General features: G+C 54.2%; 1 protein-coding gene across 1 annotated transcript in view; it reads left to right on the top strand.

The window, feature by feature from the left end:
• LOC140399838 (metastasis-associated protein MTA2-like) overlaps positions 1–23,161 on the top strand; it is a 109,972-nt gene extending 86,811 nt beyond the window's left edge. Inside the window, 2 exon segments of the mRNA XM_072489292.1 lie at positions 11,746–11,894; positions 22,369–23,161. Of these exon segments, the coding sequence (XP_072345393.1) occupies positions 11,746–11,894; positions 22,369–22,501 (282 nt within the window). The 3' untranslated portion in view covers positions 22,502–23,161.
• The last annotated feature ends 443 nt before the right edge of the window (positions 23,162–23,604 follow it).

Consider the following 23,604-nt stretch of genomic DNA (forward strand, 5'->3'; position numbering starts at 1 on the left):
ACAGACTGTGTAACACCGGGTGTCTGGTCAGACACAGACTGTGTAACACCGGGTGTCTGGTCAGACAGCAGACTGTGTAACACCGGGTGTCTGGTCAGACACAGACTGTGTAACACCGGGTGTCTGGTCAGTCACAGACTGTGTAACACCGGGTGTCTGGTCAGACAGCAGACTGTGTAACACCGGGTGTCTGGTCAGACAGCAGACTGTGTAACACCGGGTGTCTGGTCAGACACAGACTGTGTAACACCGGGTGTCTGGTCAGTCACAGACTGTGTAACACCGGGTGTCTGGTCAGTCACAGACTGTGTAACACCGGGTGTCTGGTCAGACACAGACTGTGTAACACCGGGTGTCTGGTCAGACACAGACTGTGTAACACCGGGTGTCTGGTCAGACACAGACTGTGTAACACCGGGTGTCTGGTCAGACACAGGCTGTGTAACACCGGGTGTCTGGTCAGACAGCAGACTGTGTAACACCGGGTGTCTGGTCAGACACAGACTGTGTAACACCGGATGTCTGGTCAGACAGCAGACTGTGTAACACCGGGTGTCTGGTCAGTCACAGACTGTGTAACACCGGGTGTCTGGTCAGTCACAGACTGTGTAACACCGGGTGTCTGGTCAGTCACAGACTGTGTAACACCGGGTGTCTGGTCAGACAGCAGACTGTGTAACACCGGGTGTCTGGTCAGTCACAGACTGTGTAACACCGGGTGTCTGGTCAGACACAGACTGTGTAACAGCGGGTGTCTGGTCAGTCACAGACTGTGTAACACCGGGTGTCTGGTCAGTCACAGACTGTGTAACACCGGGTGTCTGGTCAGTCACAGACTGTGTAACACCGGGTGTCTGGTCAGACACAGACTGTGTAACACCGGGTGTCTGGTCAGACAGCAGACTGTGTAACACCGGGTGTCTGGTCAGTCACAGACTGTGTAACACCGGGTGTCTGGTCAGTCACAGACTGTGTAACACCGGGTGTCTGGTCAGACAGCAGACTGTGTAACACCGGGTGTCTGGTCAGACAGCAGACTGTGTAACACCGGGTGTCTGGTCAGACACAGACTGTGTAACACCGGGTGTCTGGTCAGACACAGACTGTGTAACACCGGGTGTCTGGTCAGTCACAGACTGTGTAACACCGGGTGTCTGGTCAGTCACAGACTGTGTAACACCGGGTGTCTGGTCAGACACAGACTGTGTAACACCGGGTGTCTGGTCAGACAGCAGACTGTGTAACACCGGGTGTCTGGTCAGACACAGACTGTGTAACACCGGGTGTCTGGTCAGACAGCAGACTGTGTAACACCGGGTGTCTGGTCAGTCACAGACTGTGTAACACCGGGTGTCTGGTCAGTCACAGACTGTGTAACACCGGGTGTCTGGTCAGTCACAGACTGTGTAACACCGGGTGTCTGGTCAGTCACAGACTGTGTAACACCGGGTGTCTGGTCAGTCACAGACTGTGTAACACCGGGTGTCTGGTCAGTCACAGACTGTGTAACACCGGGTGTCTGGTCAGTCACAGACTGTGTAACACCGGGTGTCTGGTCAGTCACAGACTGTGTAACACCGGGTGTCTGGTCAGTCACAGACTGTGTAACACCGGGTGTCTGGTCAGTCACAGACTGTGTAACACCGGGTGTCTGGTCAGTCACAGACTGTGTAACACCGGGTGTCTGGTCAGTCACAGACTGTGTAACACCGGGTGTCTGGTCAGTCACAGACTGTGTAACACCGGGTGTCTGGTCAGTCACAGACTGTGTAACACCGGGTGTCTGGTCAGTCACAGACTGTGTAACACCGGGTGTCTGGTCAGTCACAGACTGTGTAACACCGGGTGTCTGGTCAGTCACAGACTGTGTAACACCGGGTGTCTGGTCAGACACAGACTGTGTAACACCGGGTGTCTGGTCAGTCACAGACTGTGTAACACCGGGTGTCTGGTCAGACACAGACTGTGTAACACCGGGTGTCTGGTCAGTCACAGACTGTGTAACACCGGGTGTCTGGTCAGACAGCAGACTGTGTAACACCGGGTGTCTGGTCAGTCACAGACTGTGTAACACCGGGTGTCTGGTCAGACACAGACTGTGTAACACCGGGTGTCTGGTCAGTCACAGACTGTGTAACACCGGGTGTCTGGTCAGTCACAGACTGTGTAACACCGGGTGTCTGGTCAGTCACAGACTGTGTAACACCGGGTGTCTGGTCAGACAGCAGACTGTGTAACACCGGGTGTCTGGTCAGTCACAGACTGTGTAACACCGGGTGTCTGCTCAGACACAGACTGTGTAACACCGGGTGTCTGGTCAGTCACAGACTGTGTAACACCGGGTGTCTGGTCAGTCACAGACTGTGTAACACCGGGTGTCTGGTCAGTCACAGACTGTGTAACACCGGGTGTCTGGTCAGTCACAGACTGTGTAACACCGGGTGTCTGGTCAGACACAGACTGTGTAACACCGGGTGTCTGGTCAGACACAGACTGTGTAACACCGGGTGTCTGGTCAGTCACAGACTGTGTAACACCGGGTGTCTGGTCAGTCACAGACTGTGTAACACCGGGTGTCTGGTCAGTCACAGACTGTGTAACACCGGGTGTCTGGTCAGTCACAGACTGTGTAACACCGGGTGTCTGGTCAGACAGCAGACTGTGTAACACCGGGTGTCTGGTCAGTCACAGACTGTGTAACACCGGGTGTCTGGTCAGTCACAGACTGTGTAACACCGGGTGTCTGGTCAGACAGCAGACTGTGTAACACCGGGTGTCTGGTCAGACAGCAGACTGTGTAACACCGGGTGTCTGGTCAGACACAGACTGTGTAACACCGGGTGTCTGGTCAGTCACAGACTGTGTAACACAGGGTGTCTGGTCAGTCACAGACAGTGTAACACCGGGTGTCTGGTCTGTCACAGACTGTGTAACACCGGGTGTCTGGTCAGTCACAGACTGTGTAACACCGGGTGTCTGGTCAGTCACAGACTGTGTAACACCGGGTGTCTGGTCAGTCACAGACTGTGTAACACCGGGTGTCTGGTCAGTCACAGACTGTGTAACACCGGGTGTCTGGTCAGACAGCAGACTGTGTAACACCGGGTGTCTGGTCAGTCACAGACTGTGTAACACCGGGTGTCTGGTCAGACAGCAGACTGTGTAACACCGGGTGTCTGGTCAGTCACAGACTGTGTAACACCGGGTGTCTGGTCAGTCACAGACTGTGTAACACCGGGTGTCTGGTCAGTCACAGACTGTGTAACACCGGGTGTCTGGTCAGTCACAGACTGTGTAACACCGGGTGTCTGGTCAGTCACAGACTGTGTAACACCGGGTGTCTGGTCAGTCACAGACTGTGTAACACCGGGTGTCTGGTCAGTCACAGACTGTGTAACACCGGGTGTCTGGTCAGTCACAGACTGTGTAACACCGGGTGTCTGGTCAGTCACAGACTGTGTAACACCGGGTGTCTGGTCAGTCACAGACTGTGTAACACCGGGTGTCTGGTCAGTCACAGACTGTGTAACACCGGGTGTCTGGTCAGTCACAGACTGTGTAACACCGGGTGTCTGGTCAGTCACAGACTGTGTAACACCGGGTGTCTGGTCAGACACAGACTGTGTAACACCGGGTGTCTGGTCAGTCACAGACTGTGTAACACCGGGTGTCTGGTCAGACACAGACTGTGTAACACCGGGTGTCTGGTCAGTCACAGACTGTGTAACACCGGGTGTCTGGTCAGTCACAGACTGTGTAACACCGGGTGTCTGGTCAGTCACAGACTGTGTAACACCGGGTGTCTGGTCAGACACAGACTGTGTAACACCGGGTGTCTGGTCAGTCACAGACTGTGTAACACCGGGTGTCTGGTCAGTCACAGACTGTGTAACACCGGGTGTCTGGTCAGTCACAGACTGTGTAACACCGGGTGTCTGGTCAGACAGCAGACTGTGTAACACCGGGTGTCTGGTCAGTCACAGACTGTGTAACACCGGGTGTCTGCTCAGACACAGACTGTGTAACACCGGGTGTCTGGTCAGTCACAGACTGTGTAACACCGGGTGTCTGGTCAGTCACAGACTGTGTAACACCGGGTGTCTGGTCAGTCACAGACTGTGTAACACCGGGTGTCTGGTCAGTCACAGACTGTGTAACACCGGGTGTCTGGTCAGACACAGACTGTGTAACACCGGGTGTCTGGTCAGACACAGACTGTGTAACACCGGGTGTCTGGTCAGTCACAGACTGTGTAACACCGGGTGTCTGGTCAGTCACAGACTGTGTAACACCGGGTGTCTGGTCAGTCACAGACTGTGTAACACCGGGTGTCTGGTCAGTCACAGACTGTGTAACACCGGGTGTCTGGTCAGACAGCAGACTGTGTAACACCGGGTGTCTGGTCAGTCACAGACTGTGTAACACCGGGTGTCTGGTCAGTCACAGACTGTGTAACACCGGGTGTCTGGTCAGACAGCAGACTGTGTAACACCGGGTGTCTGGTCAGACAGCAGACTGTGTAACACCGGGTGTCTGGTCAGACACAGACTGTGTAACACCGGGTGTCTGGTCAGTCACAGACTGTGTAACACAGGGTGTCTGGTCAGTCACAGACAGTGTAACACCGGGTGTCTGGTCAGTCACAGACTGTGTAACACCGGGTGTCTGGTCAGTCACAGACTGTGTAACACCGGGTGTCTGGTCAGTCACAGACTGTGTAACACCGGGTGTCTGGTCAGACAGCAGACTGTGTAACACCGGGTGTCTGGTCAGACAGCAGACTGTGTAACACCGGGTGTCTGGTCAGACAGCAGACTGTGTAACACCGGGTGTCTGGTCAGTCACAGACTGTGTAACACCGGGTGTCTGGTCAGTCACAGACTGTGTAACACCGGGTGTCTGGTCAGTCACAGACTGTGTAACACCGGGTGTCTGGTCAGTCACAGACTGTGTAACACCGGGTGTCTGGTCAGTCACAGACTGTGTAACACCGGGTGTCTGGTCAGACAGCAGACTGTGTAACACCGGGTGTCTGGTCAGTCACAGACTGTGTAACACCGGGTGTCTGGTCAGTCACAGACTGTGTAACACCGGGTGTCTGGTCAGTCACAGACTGTGTAACACCGGGTGTCTGGTCAGACACAGACTGTGTAACACCGGGTGTCTGGTCAGACACAGACTGTGTAACACTGGGTGTCTGGTCAGACAGCAGACTGTGTAACACCGGGTGTCTGGTCAGACAGCAGACTGTGTAACACCGGGTGTCTGGTCAGTCACAGACTGTGTAACACCGGGTGTCTGGTCAGTCACAGACTGTGTAACACCGGGTGTCTGGTCAGTCACAGACTGTGTAACACCGGGTGTCTGGTCAGTCACAGACTGTGTAACACCGGGTGTCTGGTCAGACACAGACTGTGTAACACCGGGTGTCTGGTCAGACACAGACTGTGTAACACCGGGTGTCTGGTCAGACACAGACTGTGTAACACCGGGTGTCTGGTCAGACAGCAGACTGTGTAACACCGGGTGTCTGGTCAGACACAGACTGTGTAACACCGGGTGTCTGGTCAGTCACAGACTGTGTAACACCGGGTGTCTGGTCAGTCACAGACTGTGTAACACCGGGTGTCTGGTCAGTCACAGACTGTGTAACACCGGGTGTCTGGTCAGTCACAGACTGTGTAACACCGGGTGTCTGGTCAGTCACAGACTGTGTAACACCGGGTGTCTGGTCAGTCACAGACTGTGTAACACCGGGTGTCTGGTCAGTCACAGACTGTGTAACACCGGGTGTCTGGTCAGACAGCAGACTGTGTAACACTGGGTGTCTGGTCAGACAGCAGACTGTGTAACACTGGGTGTCTGGTCAGACACAGACTGTGTAACACCGGGTGTCTGGTCAGTCACAGACTGTGTAACACCGGGTGTCTGGTCAGACAGCAGACTGTAACACCGGGTGTCTGGTCAGTCACAGACTGTGTAACACCGGGTGTCTGGTCAGACAGCAGACTGTGTAACACTGGGTGTCTGGTCAGACAGCAGACTGTGTAACACCGGGTGTCTGGTCAGACACAGACTGTGTAACACCGGGTGTCTGGTCAGACACAGACTGTGTAACACCGGGTGTCTGGTCAGTCACAGACTGTGTAACACCGGGTGTCTGGTCAGTCACAGACTGTGTAACACCGGGTGTCTGGTCAGTCACAGACTGTGTAACACCGGGTGTCTGGTCAGTCACAGACTGTGTAACACCGGGTGTCTGGTCAGACAGCAGACTGTGTAACACCGGGTGTCTGGTCAGTCACAGACTGTGTAACACCGGGTGTCTGGTCAGACACAGACTGTGTAACACCGGGTGTCTGGTCAGTCACAGACTGTGTAACACCGGGTGTCTGGTCAGTCACAGACTGTGTAACACCGGGTGTCTGGTCAGACACAGACTGTGTAACACCGGGTGTCTGGTCAGACACAGACTGTGTAACACCGGGTGTCTGGTCAGACAGCAGACTGTGTAACACCGGGTGTCTGGTCAGACACAGACTGTGTAACACCGGGTGTCTGGTCAGTCACAGACTGTGTAACACCGGGTGTCTGGTCAGTCACAGACTGTGTAACACCGGGTGTCTGGTCAGTCACAGACTGTGTAACACCGGGTGTCTGGTCAGTCACAGACTGTGTAACACCGGGTGTCTGGTCAGTCACAGACTGTGTAACACCGGGTGTCTGGTCAGACAGCAGACTGTGTAACACCGGGTGTCTGGTCAGTCACAGACTGTGTAACACCGGGTGTCTGGTCAGTCACAGACTGTGTAACACCGGGTGTCTGGTCAGTCACAGACTGTGTAACACCGGGTGTCTGGTCAGACACAGACTGTGTAACACCGGGTGTCTGGTCAGTCACAGACTGTGTAACACCGGGTGTCTGGTCAGACACAGACTGTGTAACACCGGGTGTCTGGTCAGACACAGACTGTGTAACACCGGGTGTCTGGTCAGACACAGACTGTGTAACACCGGGTGTCTGGTCAGTCACAGACTGTGTAACACCGGGTGTCTGGTCAGTCACAGACTGTGTAACACCGGGTGTCTGGTCAGTCACAGACTGTGTAACACCGGGTGTCTGGTCAGTCACAGACTGTGTAACACCAGGTGTCTGGTCAGTCACAGACTGTGTAACACCGGGTGTCTGGTCAGTCACAGACTGTGTAACACCGGGTGTCTGGTCAGTCACAGACTGTGTAACACCGGGTGTCTGGTCAGTCACAGACTGTGTAACACCGGGTGTCTGGTCAGACAGCAGACTGTGTAACACCGGGTGTCTGGTCAGTCACAGACTGTGTAACACCGGGTGTCTGGTCAGACACAGACTGTGTAACACCGGGTGTCTGGTCAGTCACAGACTGTGTAACACCGGGTGTCTGGTCAGTCACAGACTGTGTAACACCGGGTGTCTGGTCAGACAGCAGACTGTGTAACACCGGGTGTCTGGTCAGTCACAGACTGTGTAACACCGGGTGTCTGGTCAGTCACAGACTGTGTAACACCGGGTGTCTGGTCAGACAGCAGACTGTGTAACACCGGGTGTCTGGTCAGTCACAGACTGTGTAACACCGGGTGTCTGGTCAGTCACAGACTGTGTAACACCGGGTGTCTGGTCAGACAGCAGACTGTGTAACACCGGGTGTCTGGTCAGTCACAGACTGTGTAACACCGGGTGTCTGGTCAGACACAGACTGTGTAACACCGGGTGTCTGGTCAGTCACAGACTGTGTAACACCGGGTGTCTGGTCAGTCACAGACTGTGTAACACCGGGTGTCTGGTCAGACACAGACTGTGTAACACCGGGTGTCTGGTCAGTCACAGACTGTGTAACACCGGGTGTCTGGTCAGTCACAGACTGTGTAACACCGGGTGTCTGGTCAGTCACAGACTGTGTAACACCGGGTGTCTGGTCAGACACAGACTGTGTAACACCGGGTGTCTGGTCAGTCACAGACTGTGTAACACCGGGTGTCTGGTGAGTCACAGACTGTGTAACACCGGGTGTCTGGTCAGACAGCAGACTGTGTAACACCGGGTGTCTGGTCAGTCAGCAGACTGTGTAACACCGGGTGTCTGGTCAGTCACAGACTGTGTAACACCGGGTGTCTGGTCAGTCACAGACTGTGTAACACCGGGTGTCTGGTCAGTCACAGACTGTGTAACACCGGGTGTCTGGTCAGTCACAGACTGTGTAACACCGGGTGTCTGGTCAGTCACAGACTGTGTAACACCGGGTGTCTGGTCAGACACAGACTGTGTAACACCGGGTGTCTGGTCAGTCACAGACTGTGTAACACCGGGTGTCTGGTCAGACAGCAGACTGTGTAACACCGGGTGTCTGGTCAGTCACAGACTGTGTAACACTGGGTGTCTGGTCAGACAGCAGACTGTGTAACACCGGGTGTCTGGTCAGACACAGACTGTGTAACACCGGGTGTCTGGTCAGTCACAGACTGTGTAACACCGGGTGTCTGGTCAGACACAGACTGTGTAACACCGGGTGTCTGGTCAGACACAGACTGTGTAACACCGGGTGTCTGGTCAGTCACAGACTGTGTAACACCGGGTGTCTGGTCAGACACAGACTGTGTAACACCGGGTGTCTGGTCAGACACAGACTGTGTAACACCGGGTGTCTGGTCAGTCACAGACTGTGTTACACCGGGTGTCTGGTCAGTCACAGACTGTGTAACACCGGGTGTCTGGTCAGTCACAGACTGTGTAACACCGGGTGTCTGGTCAGTCACAGATTGTGTAACACCGGGTGTCTGGTCAGTCACAGACTGTGTAACACCGGGTGTCTGGTCAGACACAGACTGTGTAACACCGGGTATCTGGTCAGTCACAGACTGTGTAACACCGGGTGTCTGGTCAGTCACAGACTGTGTGACACCGGGTGTCTGGTCAGACAGCAGACTGTGTGACACCGGGTGTCTGGTCAGACAGCAGACTGTGTAACACCGGGTGTCTGGTCAGACACAGACTGTGTAACACCGGGTGTCTGGTCAGTCACAGACTGTGTAACACCGGGTGTCTGGTCAGTCACAGACTGTGTAACACCGGGTGTCTGGTCAGACACAGACTGTGTAACACCGGGTGTCTGGTCAGACAGCAGACTGTGTAACACCGGGTGTCTGGTCAGTCACAGACTGTGTAACACCGGGTGTCTGGTCAGACAGCAGACTGTGTAACACCGGGTGTCTGGTCAGTCACAGACTGTGTAACACCGGGTGTCTGGTCAGTCACAGACTGTGTAACACCGGGTGTCTGGTCAGTCACAGACTGTGTAACACCGGGTGTCTGGTCAGTCACAGACTGTGTAACACCGGGTGTCTGGTCAGACAGCAGACTGTGTAACACCGGGTGTCTGGTCAGACAGCAGACTGTGTAACACCGGGTGTCTGGTCAGACACAGACTGTGTAACACCGGGTGTCTGGTCAGACACAGACTGTGTAACACCGGGTGTCTGGTCAGTCACAGACTGTGTAACACCGGGTGTCTGGTCAGTCACAGACTGTGTAACACCGGGTGTCTGGTCAGTCACAGACTGTGTAACACCGGGTGTCTGGTCAGACAGCAGACTGTGTAACACCGGGTGTCTGGTCAGTCACAGACTGTGTAACACCGGGTGTCTGGTCAGACAGCAGACTGTGTAACACCGGGTGTCTGGTCAGACACAGACTGTGTAACACCGGGTGTCTGGTCAGACAGCAGACTGTGTAACACCGGGTGTCTGGTCAGACAGCAGACTGTGTAACACCGGGTGTCTGGTCAGACAGCAGACTGTGTAACACCGGGTGTCTGGTCAGACACAGACTGTGTAACACCGGGTGTCTGGTCAGACACAGACTGTGTAACACCGGGTGTCTGGTCAGTCACAGACTGTGTAACACCGGGTGTCTGGTCAGTCACAGACTGTGTAACACCGGGTGTCTGGTCAGTCACAGACTGTGTAACACCGGGTGTCTGGTCAGTCACAGACTGTGTAACACCGGGTGTCTGGTCAGTCACAGACTGTGTAACACCGGGTGTCTGGTCAGACACAGACTGTGTAACACCGGGTGTCTGGTCAGACAGCAGACTGTGTAACACCGGGTGTCTGGTCAGTCACAGACTGTGTAACACCGGGTGTCTGGTCAGACACAGACTGTGTAACACCGGGTGTCTGGTCAGTCACAGACTGTGTAACACCGGGTGTCTGGTCAGACACAGACTGTGTAACACCGGGTGTCTGGTCAGACAGCAGACTGTGTAACACCGGGTGTCTGGTCAGACAGCAGACTGTGTAACACCGGGTGTCTGGTCAGTCACAGACTGTGTAACACCGGGTGTCTGGTCAGTCACAGACTGTGTAACACCGGGTGTCTGGTCAGACACAGACTGTGTAACACCGGGTGTCTGGTCAGTCACAGACTGTGTAACACCGGGTGTCTGGTCAGACACAGACTGTGTAACACCGGGTGTCTGGTCAGTCACAGACTGTGTAACACCGGGTGTCTGGTCAGTCACAGACTGTGTAACACCGGGTGTCTGGTCAGACAGCAGACTGTGTAACACCGGGTGTCTGGTCAGTCACAGACTGTGTAACACCGGGTGTCTGGTCAGACAGCAGACTGTGTAACACCGGGTGTCTGGTCAGTCACAGACTGTGTAACACCGGGTGTCTGGTCAGTCACAGACTGTGTAACACCGGGTGTCTGGTCAGTCACAGACTGTGTAACACCGGGTGTCTGGTCAGACAGCAGACTGTGTAACACCGGGTGTCTGCTCAGACACAGACTGTATAACACCGGGTGTCTGGTCAGTCACAGACTGTGTAACACCGGGTGTCTGGTCAGTCACAGACTGTGTAACACCGGGTGTCTGGTCAGTCACAGACTGTGTAACACCGGGTGTCTGGTCAGTCACAGACTGTGTAACACCGGGTGTCTGGTCAGACAGCAGACTGTGTAACACCGGGTGTCTGGTCAGTCACAGACTGTGTAACACCGGGTGTCTGGTCAGACAGCAGACTGTGTAACACCGGGTGTCTGGTCAGTCACAGACTGTGTAACACCGGGTGTCTGGTCAGACAGCAGACTGTGTAACACCGGGTGTCTGGTCAGTCACAGACTGTGTAACACCGGGTGTCTGGTCAGACAGCAGACTGTGTAACACCGGGTGTCTGGTCAGTCACAGACTGTGTAACACCGGGTGTCTGGTCAGACAGCAGACTGTGTAACACCGGGTGTCTGGTCAGTCACAGACTGTGTAACACCGGGTGTCTGGTCAGACACAGACTGTGTAACACCGGGTGTCTGGTCAGTCACAGACTGTGTAACACCGGGTGTCTGGTCAGTCACAGACTGTGTAACACCGGGTGTCTGGTCAGTCACAGACTGTGTAACACCGGGTGTCTGGTCAGTCACAGACTGTGTAACACCGGGTGTCTGGTCAGTCACAGACTGTGTAACACCGGGTGTCTGGTCAGACAGCAGACTGTGTAACACCGGGTGTCTGGTCAGTCACAGACTGTGTAACACCGGGTGTCTGGTCAGACACAGACTGTGTAACACCGGGTGTCTGGTCAGACAGCAGCCTCTGTTTGTGGGTACTGATTGGGCTAATACTCTATTTAATACAGTCTTTATAATTTGCCCATTTTAGAATTAGCAAGAAAAGCAAGGTTTAATTTTGGTGAAATGCCTTCTCACTCTTGCAGACGGCTAGCCCCCATTCAGCCAGAGGCAGACCCTTCTGTGCCGGGACGAAGACAGAGCGAGGTGGCACTGAGCCAGTGTTTAAGCGGCAGAAATTGAACCCCGGAGATGCCCCTGACCCGATTGTCTTCGTGGCAACAGACCATACCAGGTGTGTACCATGAGATGGAGAGGGGGGAGGGAGGGGGCTTAGGAGAAGAGGGGGGAGGGGGCGGGGGAGTCAGTCAGACGGATGGAACGGAAAGATCCTCGGCTTCCTTCCTCGCACGTGACAATGGGTTAATTGAATAATTGGAGCGAGGGAGGGGTGGGAGGGCAGTGGTGAACAGTATTGGAGCGAGGGAGGGGTGGCAGGGCAGTGGTGAACAGTATTGGAGCGAGGGAGGGGTGGGAGGGCAGTGGTGAACAGTATTGGAGCGAGGGAGGGGTGGGAGGGCAGTGGTGAACAGTATTGGAGCGATGGAGGGGTGGGAGGGCAGTGGTGAACAGTATTGGAGCGAGGGAGGGATGGGAGGGCAGTGGTGAACAGTATTGGAGCGAGGGAGGGGTGGGAGGGCAGTGGTGAACAGTATTGGAGCGAGGGAGGGGTGGGAGGGCAGTGGTGAACAGTATTGGAGCGAGGGAGGGGTGGGAGGGCAGTGGTGAACAGTATTGGAGCGAGGGAGGGGTGGGAGGGCAGTGGTGAACAGTATTGGAGCGAGGGAGGGGTGGGAGGGCAGTGGTGAACAGTATTGGAGCGAGGGAGGGGTGGGAGGGCAGTGGTGAACAGTATTCGTTGACCCAGCCACACACAGACCTATTAGATGTTCCTGAGGTTTACAGCCAGTAGGTTTTGCCTTGATACGTTCGCTGTGAAGGTTACTCCCTTAGAGCCTAGTTTTAACATCCTTTTCGTTATGTAGGCAGCAGTTTGTGCACTAGTGTCAGTTTTAACAGCAGAATCCTTGGCCAAAGCAAACACTCCCTGTGCAACCACAGTGAACAGAAAGGAGGCCATTCAGCCCCTCAACGCCTGCAGTGCGGTTGGTCCAGGGGTCCAGGTTAGGCTAGATCACAACTAATCTTGAGCTCCACGTCATTGGCCCACTTTTGTCCGATAGCTGGCGAGAAGACACAGAGCTGAGTTCGTTGACAACAGAGAGGTGATGAGGGGGGAATGTGATCCAGACCGCACTGGGCAGTGGAAGCAGGTTCCAGACCGCACTGGGCAGTGGAAGCAGGTTCCAGACCGCACTGGGCAGTGGAAGCAGGTTCCAGACCGCACTGGGCAGTGGAAGCAGGTTCCAGACCGCACTGGGCAGTGGAAGCAGGTTCCAGTCCGCACTGGGCAGTGGAAGCAGGTTCCAGAGGGATTTGGATCAATACTTGAAAGGGGGAGGGGGAATAGTTGAGTAGCTGTTTCCGGGAGCAGGATCATACATCATGGATTGGATGGCCTTATTCTGCATTGTAACATGCCTGTAGACCAAGCACAAATTGGGTACTCTAAATTAGAAGGCGCAATCTCCCTGCAGTGCAGATATTTGGGGATATTCTTTGCAAGTTGTTCTGTGTTGGACAGGTGACTCCTCATTGCGTAAGCAGCCTGGACCCCAGGGATTCGGGTTGTAACCCAGTTACAGTGCTGCGAGTGTGATGGTTGCTGACGCTATCAGTCTAGGTTTGTGATGACTCCAGCAGTGTTCTGAAACAGGTTTGCACCTACCCTGCACCATCAGTCTCCCACTCTTCCACGTGAGGCTAAATCCTGAGCGCAACCAACAATTCAATTGCAGAGGGAACAGCGAAAGAAGCAGCTTGTGTCAATGCAGCTTCTTTAATGCAGTAAAATATCGGAGGGTGCGTCCTGTGTAATAAAAACAATTTTTAAAAAGTCACAAAAGAGATTAGGACCCGGGTTAACACTGCTGTCTCACAGTGCCAGGGACCCGGGTTAACACTGCTGTCTCACAGTGCCAGGGGCCCGGGTTAACACTGCTGTCTCACAGAGCCAGGGACCCGGGATAACACTGCAGTCTCACAGTGCCAGGGACCCGGGTTAACACTGCTGTCTCACAGTGCCAGGGGCCCGGGTTAACACTGCTGTCTCACAGAGCCAGGGACCCGGGTTAACACTGCTGTCTCACAGAGCCAGGGACCCGGGTTAACACTGCTGTCTCACAGTGCCAGGGGCCCGGGTTAACACTGCTGTCTCACAGTGCCAGGGGCCCGGGTTAACACTGCTGTCTCACAGAGCCAGGGACCCGGGATAACACTGCAGTCTCACAGTGCCAGGGACCCGGGTTAACACTGCTGTCTCACAGTGCCAGGGGCCCGGGTTAACACTGCTGTCTCACAGAGCCAGGGACCCGGGATAACACTGCAGTCTCACAGTGCCAGGGACCCGGGTTAACACTGCTGTCTCACAGTGCCAGGGGCCCGGGTTAACACTGCTGTCTCACAGAGCCAGGGACCCGGGATAACACTGCAGTCTCACAGTGCCAGGGGCCCGGGTTAACACTGCTGTCTCACAGAGCCAGGGACCCGGGATAACACTGCAGTCTCACAGTGTCAGGGACCCGGGTTAACACTGCTGTCTCACAGTGCCAGGGACCCGGGTTAACACTGCTGTCTCACAGTGCCAGGGGCCCGGGTTAACACTGCTGTCTCACAGTGCCAGGGACCCGGGTTAACACTGCTGTCTCACAGTGCCAGGGACCCGGGTTAACACTGCTGCCTCACAGAGCCAGGGACCCGGGTTAACACTGCTGTCTCACAGTGCCAGGGACCCGGGTTAACACTGCTGTCTCACAGTGCCAGGGGCCCGGGTTAACACTGCTGTCTCACAGTGCCAGTGACCCGGGTTAACACTGCTGTCTCACAGTGCCAGGGACCCGGGATAACACTGCTGTCTCACAGAGCCAGGGACCCGGGTTAACACTGCTGTCTCACAGTGCCAGGGACCCAGGTTAACACTGCTGTCTCACAGTGCCAGTGACCCGGGTTAACACTGCTGTCTCACAGTGCCAGGGACCCGGGTTAACACTGCTGTCCCGCAGAGCCAGGGACCCGGGTTTACACTGCTGTCTCACAGTGCCAGGGACCCGGGTTAACACTGCTGTCTCACAGTGCCAGGGACCCGGGTTAACACTGCTGTCTCACAGTGCCAGGGACCCGGGTTAACACTGCTGTCTCACAGTGCCAGGGACCCGGGTTAACGCTGCTGTCTCACAGTGCCAGGGACCCGGGTTAACACTGCTGTCTCACAGTGCCAGGGACCCGGGTTAACACTGCTGTCTCACAGAGCCAGGGACCCGGGTTAACACTGCTGTCTCACAGTGCCAGGGACCCGGGTTAACACTGCTGTCTCACAGTGCAGGAACCCGGGTTAGCACTGCTGTCTCACAGTGCCAGGGACCCGGGTTAACGCTGCTGTCTCACAGTGCCAGGGACCCGGGTTAACACTGCTGTCTCACAGTGCCAGGGACCCGGGTTAACACTGCTGTCTCACAGAGCCAGGGACCCGGGTTAACACTGCTGTCTCACAGTGCCAGGGACCCGGGTTAACACTGCTGTCTCACAGTGCCAGTGACCCGGGTTAACACTGCTGTCTCACAGTGCCAGGGACCCGGGTTAACACTGCTGTCCCGCAGAGCCAGGGACCCGGGTTTACACTGCTGTCTCACAGTGCCAGGGACCCGGGTTAACACTGCTGTCTCACAGTGCCAGGGACCCGGGTTAACACTGCTGTCTCACAGTGCCAGGGACCCGGGTTAACACTGCTGTCTCACAGTGCCAGGGACCCGGGTTAACGCTGCTGTCTCACAGTGCCAGGGACCCGGGTTAACACTGCTGTCTCACAGTGCCAGGGACCCGGGTTAACACTGCTGTCTCACAGAGCCAGGGACCCGGGTTAACACTGCTGTCTCACAGAGCCAGGGACCCGGGTTAACACTGCTGTCTCACAGTGCCAGGGACCCGGGTTAACACTGCTGTTTCACAGTGCCAGGGACCCGGGTTAACACTGCTGCCTCACAGTGCCAGGGACCCGGGTTAACACTGCTGTCTCACAGTGCCAGGGACCCGGGATAACACTGCTGCCTCACAGTGCCAGGGACCCGGGTTAACACTGCTGTCTCACAGTGCCAGGGACCCGGGTTAACACTGCTGCCTCACAGTGCCAGGGACCCTGGTTAACACTGCTGTCTCACAGTGCCAGGGACCCGGGTTAACACTGCTGCCTCACAGTGCCAGGGACCCGGGTTAACACTGCTGTCTCACAGTGCCAGGGACCCGGGTTAACACTGCTGCCTCACAGTGCCAGGGACCCGGGTTAACTCTGCTGTCTCAGTGCCAGGGATCCGGGTTAACACTGCTGTCTCACAGTGCCAGGGATCCGGGTTAACACTGCTGTCTCAGTGCCAGGGACCCGGGTTAACTCTGCTGTCTCAGTGCCAGGGATCCGGGTTAACACTGCTGTCTCACAGTGCCAGGGACCCGGGTTAACTCTGCTGTCTCAGTGCCAGGGACCCGGGTTAACTCTGCTGTCTCAGTGCCAGGGATCCGGGTTAACTCTGCTGTCTCACAGTGCCAGGGACCCGGGTTAACTCTGCTGTCTCACTGTGCCAGGAACCTGGGTTCAATTCCGGCCTCGAGAGATTGCACTTTCTCCCCGTGTGTGCCTGGGATTCCTCCGGGTGCTCCGGTTTCCTCCCACAGTCCAGAGATGTGCAGCTTAGGTGAAGGGTCAGTGGCCTCCTTCTGCACTGCAGGGTTTCTCTGGTTCTGTTTGGCCGATTGTGCCTTTGACAGCTCTCCAATGAGCAGTTTACCTTGGTGCCATTCTCCACCCACTCCTCATCACCCCTCCACATTGTCCCACCCATTCCTCATCACCCCTCCACAATCTCCCACCCATTCCTCATCACCCCTCCACAATCTCCCACCCATTCCTCATCACACCTCCACATTGTCCCACCCTGTCCTCATCACCCCTCCACATTGTCCCACCCATTCCTCATCACCCCTCCACAATCTCCCACCCATTCCTCATCACCCCTCCACATTCTCCCACCCATTCCTCATCACCCCTCCACATTGTCCCACCCATTCCTCATCACCCCTCCACATTGTCCCACCCATTCCTCATCACCCCTCCACATTGTCCCACCCATTCCTCATCACCCCTCCACATTGTCCCACCCAGTCCTCATCACCCCTCCACATTGTCCCACCCATTCCTCATCACCCCTCCACATTGTCCCACCCATTCCTCATCACCCCTCCACATTGTCCCACCCATTCCTCATCACCCCTCCACATTGTCCCACCCATTCCTCATCACCCCTCCACGTTCTCCCACCCATTCCTCATCACCCCTCCACATTGTCCCACCCATTCCTCATCACCCCTCCACAATCTCCCACCCATTCCTCATCACCCCTCCACATTCTCCACCCATTCCTCATCACCCCTCCACATTGTCCCACCCATTCCTCATCACCCCTCCACATTCTCCACCCATTCCTCATCACCCCTCCACATTGTCCCACCCATTCCTCATCACCCCTCCACATTGTCCCACCCAGTCCTCATCACCCCTCCACATTCTCCCACCCATTCCTCATCACCCCTCCACATTCTCCACCCAGTCCTCATCACCCCTCCACATTGTCCCACCCATTCCTCATCACCCCTCCACAATCTCCCACCCATTCCTCATCACCCCTCCACATTGTCCCACCCATTCCTCATCACCCCTCCACATTCTCCCACCCAGTCCTCATCACCCCTCCACATTGTCCCACCCATTCCTCATCACCCCTCCACAATCTCCACCCAGTCCTCATCACCCCTCCACAATCTCCCACCCATTCCTCATCACCCCTCCACAATCTCCCACCCATTCCTCATCACCCCTCCACATTCTCCACCCATTCCTCATCACCCCTCCACATTGTCCCACCCAGTCCTCATCACCCCTCCACAATCTCCCACCCATTCCTCATCACCCCTCCACATTGTCCCACCCATTCCTCATCACCCCTCCACAATCTCCCACCCATTCCTCATCACCCCTCCACATTGTCCCACCCATTCCTCATCACCCCTCCACATTGTCCCACCCATTCCTCATCACCCCTCCACATTGTCCCACCCATTCCTCATCACCCCTCCACAATCTCCCACCCATTCCTCATCACCCCTCCACATTGTCCCACCCATTCCTCATCACCCCTCCACATTGTCCCACCCATTCCTCATCACCCCTCCACATTGTCCCACCCATTCCTCATCACCCCTCCACAATCTCCCACCCATTCCTCATCACCCCTCCACAATCTCCCACCCATTCCTCATCACCCCTCCACATTGTCCCACCCATTCCTCATCACCCCTCCACAATCTCCCACCCATTCCTCATCACCCCTCCACATTGTCCCACCCATTCCTGATCACCCCTCCACAATCTCCCACCCATTCCTCATCACCCCTCCACATTGTCCCACCCATTCCTCATCACCCCTCCACATTGTCCCACCCATTCCTCATCACCCCTCCACATTCTCCCACCCATTCCTCATCACCCCTCCACAATCTCCCACCCATTCCTCATCACCCCTCCACATTGTCCCACCCTGTCCTCATCACCCCTCCACATTGTCCCACCCATTCCTCATCACCCCTCCACATTGTCCCACCCATTCCTCATCACCCCTCCACAATCTCCCACCCATTCCTCATCACCCCTCCACAATCTCCCACCCATTCCTCATCACACCTCCACATTGTCCCACCCATTCCTCATCACCCCTCCACGTTCTCCCACCCAGTCCTCATCACCCCTCCACAATCTCCCACCCAGTCCTCATCACCCCTCCACATTGTCCCACCCATTCCTCATCACCCCTCCACATTGTCCCACCCATTCCTCATCACCCCTCCACAATCTCCCACCCATTCCTCATCACCCCTCCACATTCTCCCACCCTGTCCTCATCACCCCTCCACATTGTCCCACCCATTCCTCATCACCCCTCCACATTGTCCCACCCATTCCTCATCACCCCTCCGCATTCTGCTTTTTCAATTAAGTCTCATTTCCTTTTAAAAGCTTCAATTAAACCTGCCTCCAGCACACACTGTCAGGCAGGGCAATCCAGCCCTTATCCACTTGCCGTCTGCAAAAGGGGCTTTTTTCCTATCACTTCTTCTTTGACAAGTTACCTTCAATCTGCGCCCTCCAGTTCTGTATTGCTTCAGGTGTAGGAACAATTTTCCTCGATCTATTCTGACCAGGCTCCTCACGATATCTCTGTACAAGTAGCAAATCCCCTCAGCTGCCTTGTCTCCAGAGAAAACAGTCCCAACTTTCCCCATCTGTCTTTGTAGCTGAAGTTCCAAATCCCCCCTGGCTCTCTGCCGGAGTGACTACAAACCAATCCAACTCTTCCCGACGTGTCTTTATCCAGTTTTCCTGTAACGCATTGAAATGGACACTGATATACCCCTGCTACAACAGCCCTCATTGTGAAGAACGTTCTCCTAACCGCTACCCAAACAGAAAATATAACACTTCCATATTCACTGCATCGCTTTCTGACCTTTTCCTCCATTTATTGGATGCAGGCATCGCTGGCCAGCAATTAATGCCCATCCCTAACTGTTCTTGAGAAGATGTTGGTGGGCTTCCTACCTGAGCTGCCTGTGTGTGCTTGCGTGCGCGTGTGTGCTTGCGTGCGCGTGTGTGCTTGCGTGCGCGTGTGTGCTTGCGTGCGCGTGTGTGCTTGCTCATGTGTGTGCACATGTGTGTGCGCATGTGTGTGTGTATGTTGCTGTTCCCATTCACCTCTCCTGCACTTTACCTCCGGGGTGGTTGAGTCTCTCCTCCTTGGTGTAGTTTGCCCTGGCTGGCGTATTCCTGGCATCAGAATTGGATGTTTCTTTCTAATACATTGTCCAGAACTGTCCAGGCTCCTCTAACCGAGACTTAATCTATCCTTGTTACAGAGTTCTCGTTATTTCACCCAATCTTGTGTGGGCCACCTCCACATGTCCTTTCAGCGAGTCATGCATTTTGGATTCCTAGATCTCTGTTCACTCGCACCTCCCAGTTTCCCTCCCAAAGTGTATTCCCTCCCCCTTGTCCACATTGAATCACCATTGCCGCCCCATCCTGCCCAACCTGTCTCTCCCTGAAAGAAAACATGCTCGCTGCTGTGCCAAACTGCTGAGTGCCAGTGTTCAACATTTGTTGCCCCTCCCTAACTGCCCTTGAATTTGAGCGACGTCCTCTGCCGATCGGAGGACATTGCTGTGGATCGCTCACAGGTAGGCCAGGTAAGGGAGGCAGGTTTCCTTCCCTGAAGACATTGGAGTGATCCTGGTGGGTTTGGACTGTGATTCCAGGTTTTTATGGAATTCACACCTCCGTCTGCCGTGGTGGGATTCTCCCCCAGACCCCCAGAGCATTACCCTGGGTCTCTCGGTTACTGGCGACGGCACCACTGCCTCCCCATTGTGTTTTGTCAAGGCCCTGACTCCAGATTGGAGGGGGTAATATTGATTGGCTAAATGGTCTTCTCCTACTCCATGCGAATGAAGGATATTCTGTCTGCTCACGGGAACACTGCAAAGTCCCTTCACACCATCCCACGTTTGAATGTCGCGATAACCATACTTTCTGGTTTAGGCATTGCACCTGTCATTAATAAGTCCAACTTTCTGAGTTGGGGATGCCGTGGATAGCTGCCTTTCTGAAGAATTAATGCTCTGGATATATGGGAGTGTTTATAAAACAAAAAACGAGCCACAAGTTCATAAGCTATAGGAGCAGATTTAGGCCATTCGGCCCATCGAGTCTGCTCTGCCATTCTATCAAAGCCAATATGTTTCTCAGCTGTTACCCACAATGCTACAGGCCAAGAGCTGGATTGCGAAGTCAGCCAGAGCGTCTCCTCCCTAGAACACACGACCTAGGACCGGGAGTCGGCAATTTAGCCTCCCGAGGCTAACACCCTCAATGTGATCCTGGCTGATCCCATACTGGCCCCAACTCCACCGTCCTGCCCGTTCTCCATAACCCTTCAACCCATTACCGACTAAAAATCTGTCTAACTCCTCCTTAAATTTACTTGCTGTCCCAGCATGCACCGCATCCTCCTCCCTTCCCAGCAAGGCTGGAAAACACTCTCGCCCATTTGTGATGTTCTTGTTGACCGTGATACGGGATTGGCGACCTTCCCGGGTTTTCCTACACCCTTCGGGAATGGAGCGTTGCTCACCAGGGCATTGCTGCAATAGACGCCCTTCAGAATGAACACATCATCAAGGTATTGAACTCGATGATCAGCCATGGTCAGCATGAATGGCGGAGCAGGCTCAAAGGGCCGAATGGCCTCCTCCTGCTTCCGTTTGTACTTTCAGGCTTGATTTGGGTCTCTGTGCTCTGTAGCCAAGCTGCCTATCCCATTGAGTCCTGGAGAAGCCAGTTGCCCAGCGTCCAGGTGATGATATCCTGGTGCTGCTGATGGCTGCCTTGTTGCCTGGACGTCCTGCCCTGGGGTTTCCACCAGAGACCAGCTAACGTCCTGTGATATGGTGCGAATTAAGTAATGGCATGATGGGAAAACTGGTCAATGGGAAGACTGGTCAAAAGGTTTGAGACAATACCAGATAGACTGAAACTACTCATTCCAGCTCACCAAGCCCATGTAAAGAATGCTCACAGCTCACCAGACCCCTGTAAGAAATGCTGACCTAACCATTTCAGACTGTAAGACTGGTAAGGCCAACTCTGCATAACTTGAAGTCTGAAAAAGATCAGTGAAGGTCGAGCCATTCCAAAGCACCGGACCCCGGCAACTCCCGATAAAACTAACTCGGCATAACCCAGGGCCGGAGGAATAAAACAAGATAAGTTCAGGAAGAAATAATTCTACTCCAACCTTTCACTGTTCCCTCCAAGGACAAGATAATGGTATGAGTGATGCGACCATAAAAGGTCTGTTTTATGACATTGCTTCCGTCTCTATTTCCGATCAAATTCCTGACTATGCTGTTGTCACTCAATCTTGATAATGATAATGTATAAATATTGAGCTGATTCTCTGTGAAAATGCGAACTTGAGAAGGAATCAGCAAGTTTCAGTAACTGCTGTCTGACTTCAAGTTTCACCCATTACTGCATGCAGTCGCTTTGTAAATAAAGCTGGTTATTTTGTCTGAACGAGCGTGTTGAATCTTTCTACTACAGAAGTGGGAAAATATTGACTTCAGTCCGTAACCTCCCCAACAAGAACCTCTACCTGTCGAAATAGATGGGCGGAACTGCTGTGTGGGGAGAATGGAAATCATTAAAAGAATGGAGTCCAGTCCTACCATAGCGGGAATCTCTGCCTCCCCATCTCCTGGTGATAGGGTCACCGTTAATCCGAAATAGTGGTGTCCCTTTCCTGCCTCACTGGCTTTTTCCACCCTCAACATAGGAAACTTGCCATTTTACAGGAATCCCGCCTCACGCAATAGCAGCGGCACCCCCCCCCCCCCCCCCCCAGCTTGGGTGAAGCGGGGTTTAGGGTGGGGGGGTGGGGGGGTTTAAAATGTGGAACTAACCCCCCCCCCGTTTCTCTCCATCTCGCTTGCAGGATGATTCGGAAAGCTTTGAGCCAATCGGAAATGAGGAGAGCGGCGCGGAGGCCTTCAGTGCAAGTTGACGTGAAACTGGCCGGCTCGGCTCGCCCAGTCGCCCGAGGGGAGCCCATCGTCCTGCCGGACTGACTACCGACCTTACCGCCACGCGTGTGCACCCCCACGCACACACCCTTCTCAAATCTTCAGGGAATTCGTAAATAAACAGAAAAGATTCTCACATATTCCTCCTCCTGCCCCCTTTCTGTTCACTGTGGCTACCCCCCCCTTGCTGTGGCAGCCATGGGAATACATTATAAACACACAATGTGTAAAGCAATGTATATGAATCATACTGCCTGATTCCCAGATGTTTTCTTTTATTTTATTACCTTTCCCCTGACTCCACCACCCTCACTTCCAATTTTTTTTTACCCGTAGGGGTCCAATGATAAACCCTGAATAATGAACGTCTGGATTGATTTTTTTTAAAAACAGAATACTGAGTTGACGGTGAGAATTGACCAGTTAGATATCAGGATTATTGATACATGGTGATGACATTTTGTGTGCTTTTTTTTTTAAATTTTCTTCCTGCTTTTTAAACTCGTGCTTTTGCCCAAGGACTTCCCGAGGAAGGGCTTTCTCCTTCCTCCAGTTTGGTTACTATGCATCGGAAAGTTCCCAAGGCGTTTTTCTTTCTCTCTCGGGCTGCGCAGTCCGGAGGTTTTGAGATGAAACTGGACGCGAGATTATTATTTTTTTTTGTAAAAAAAAAAAACGAATTAAAGTTGTTTTTTTTCCACTCTACCTGTCGTCTCGTGATACGGAGGAATTGATTGTCGAGATTTGGGAAGGGTTCATCGAATCTTGCAGCCACAGAAGACGGCCGATCGACCTATCCCTATTAAACTCCTTCCATGGGAGGAGACCATTCATTCAGCCCCGTGAGCCTCTTCCTCCATCCGTTTAGATCGTGGTCGGGGCTGATCTGCCTTCAGCCCGTTTACTTGTCACTTGCTTTGGTTCCATAACCCTCAGCAATAATCATTTCTATTAGTGTCACAAACAGGCTTACATTAACACTGCAATAAAGTTACTGTGGGAAGCCCCTAGTCGCCACATTCCGGCGCCTGTTCGGGTACACAGAGTGAGAATTCAGAATGTCCAATTCACCTAACAAGCACGTCTCTCGGGACTTGTGGGAGGAAACCGGAGCGCCCGGAGGAACCCCACGCGGACACGGGGAGAAC

This window comes from Scyliorhinus torazame, chromosome 24, assembly GCF_047496885.1.
Source record: "Scyliorhinus torazame isolate Kashiwa2021f chromosome 24, sScyTor2.1, whole genome shotgun sequence".
Lineage (NCBI taxonomy): Eukaryota > Metazoa > Chordata > Chondrichthyes > Carcharhiniformes > Scyliorhinidae > Scyliorhinus > Scyliorhinus torazame.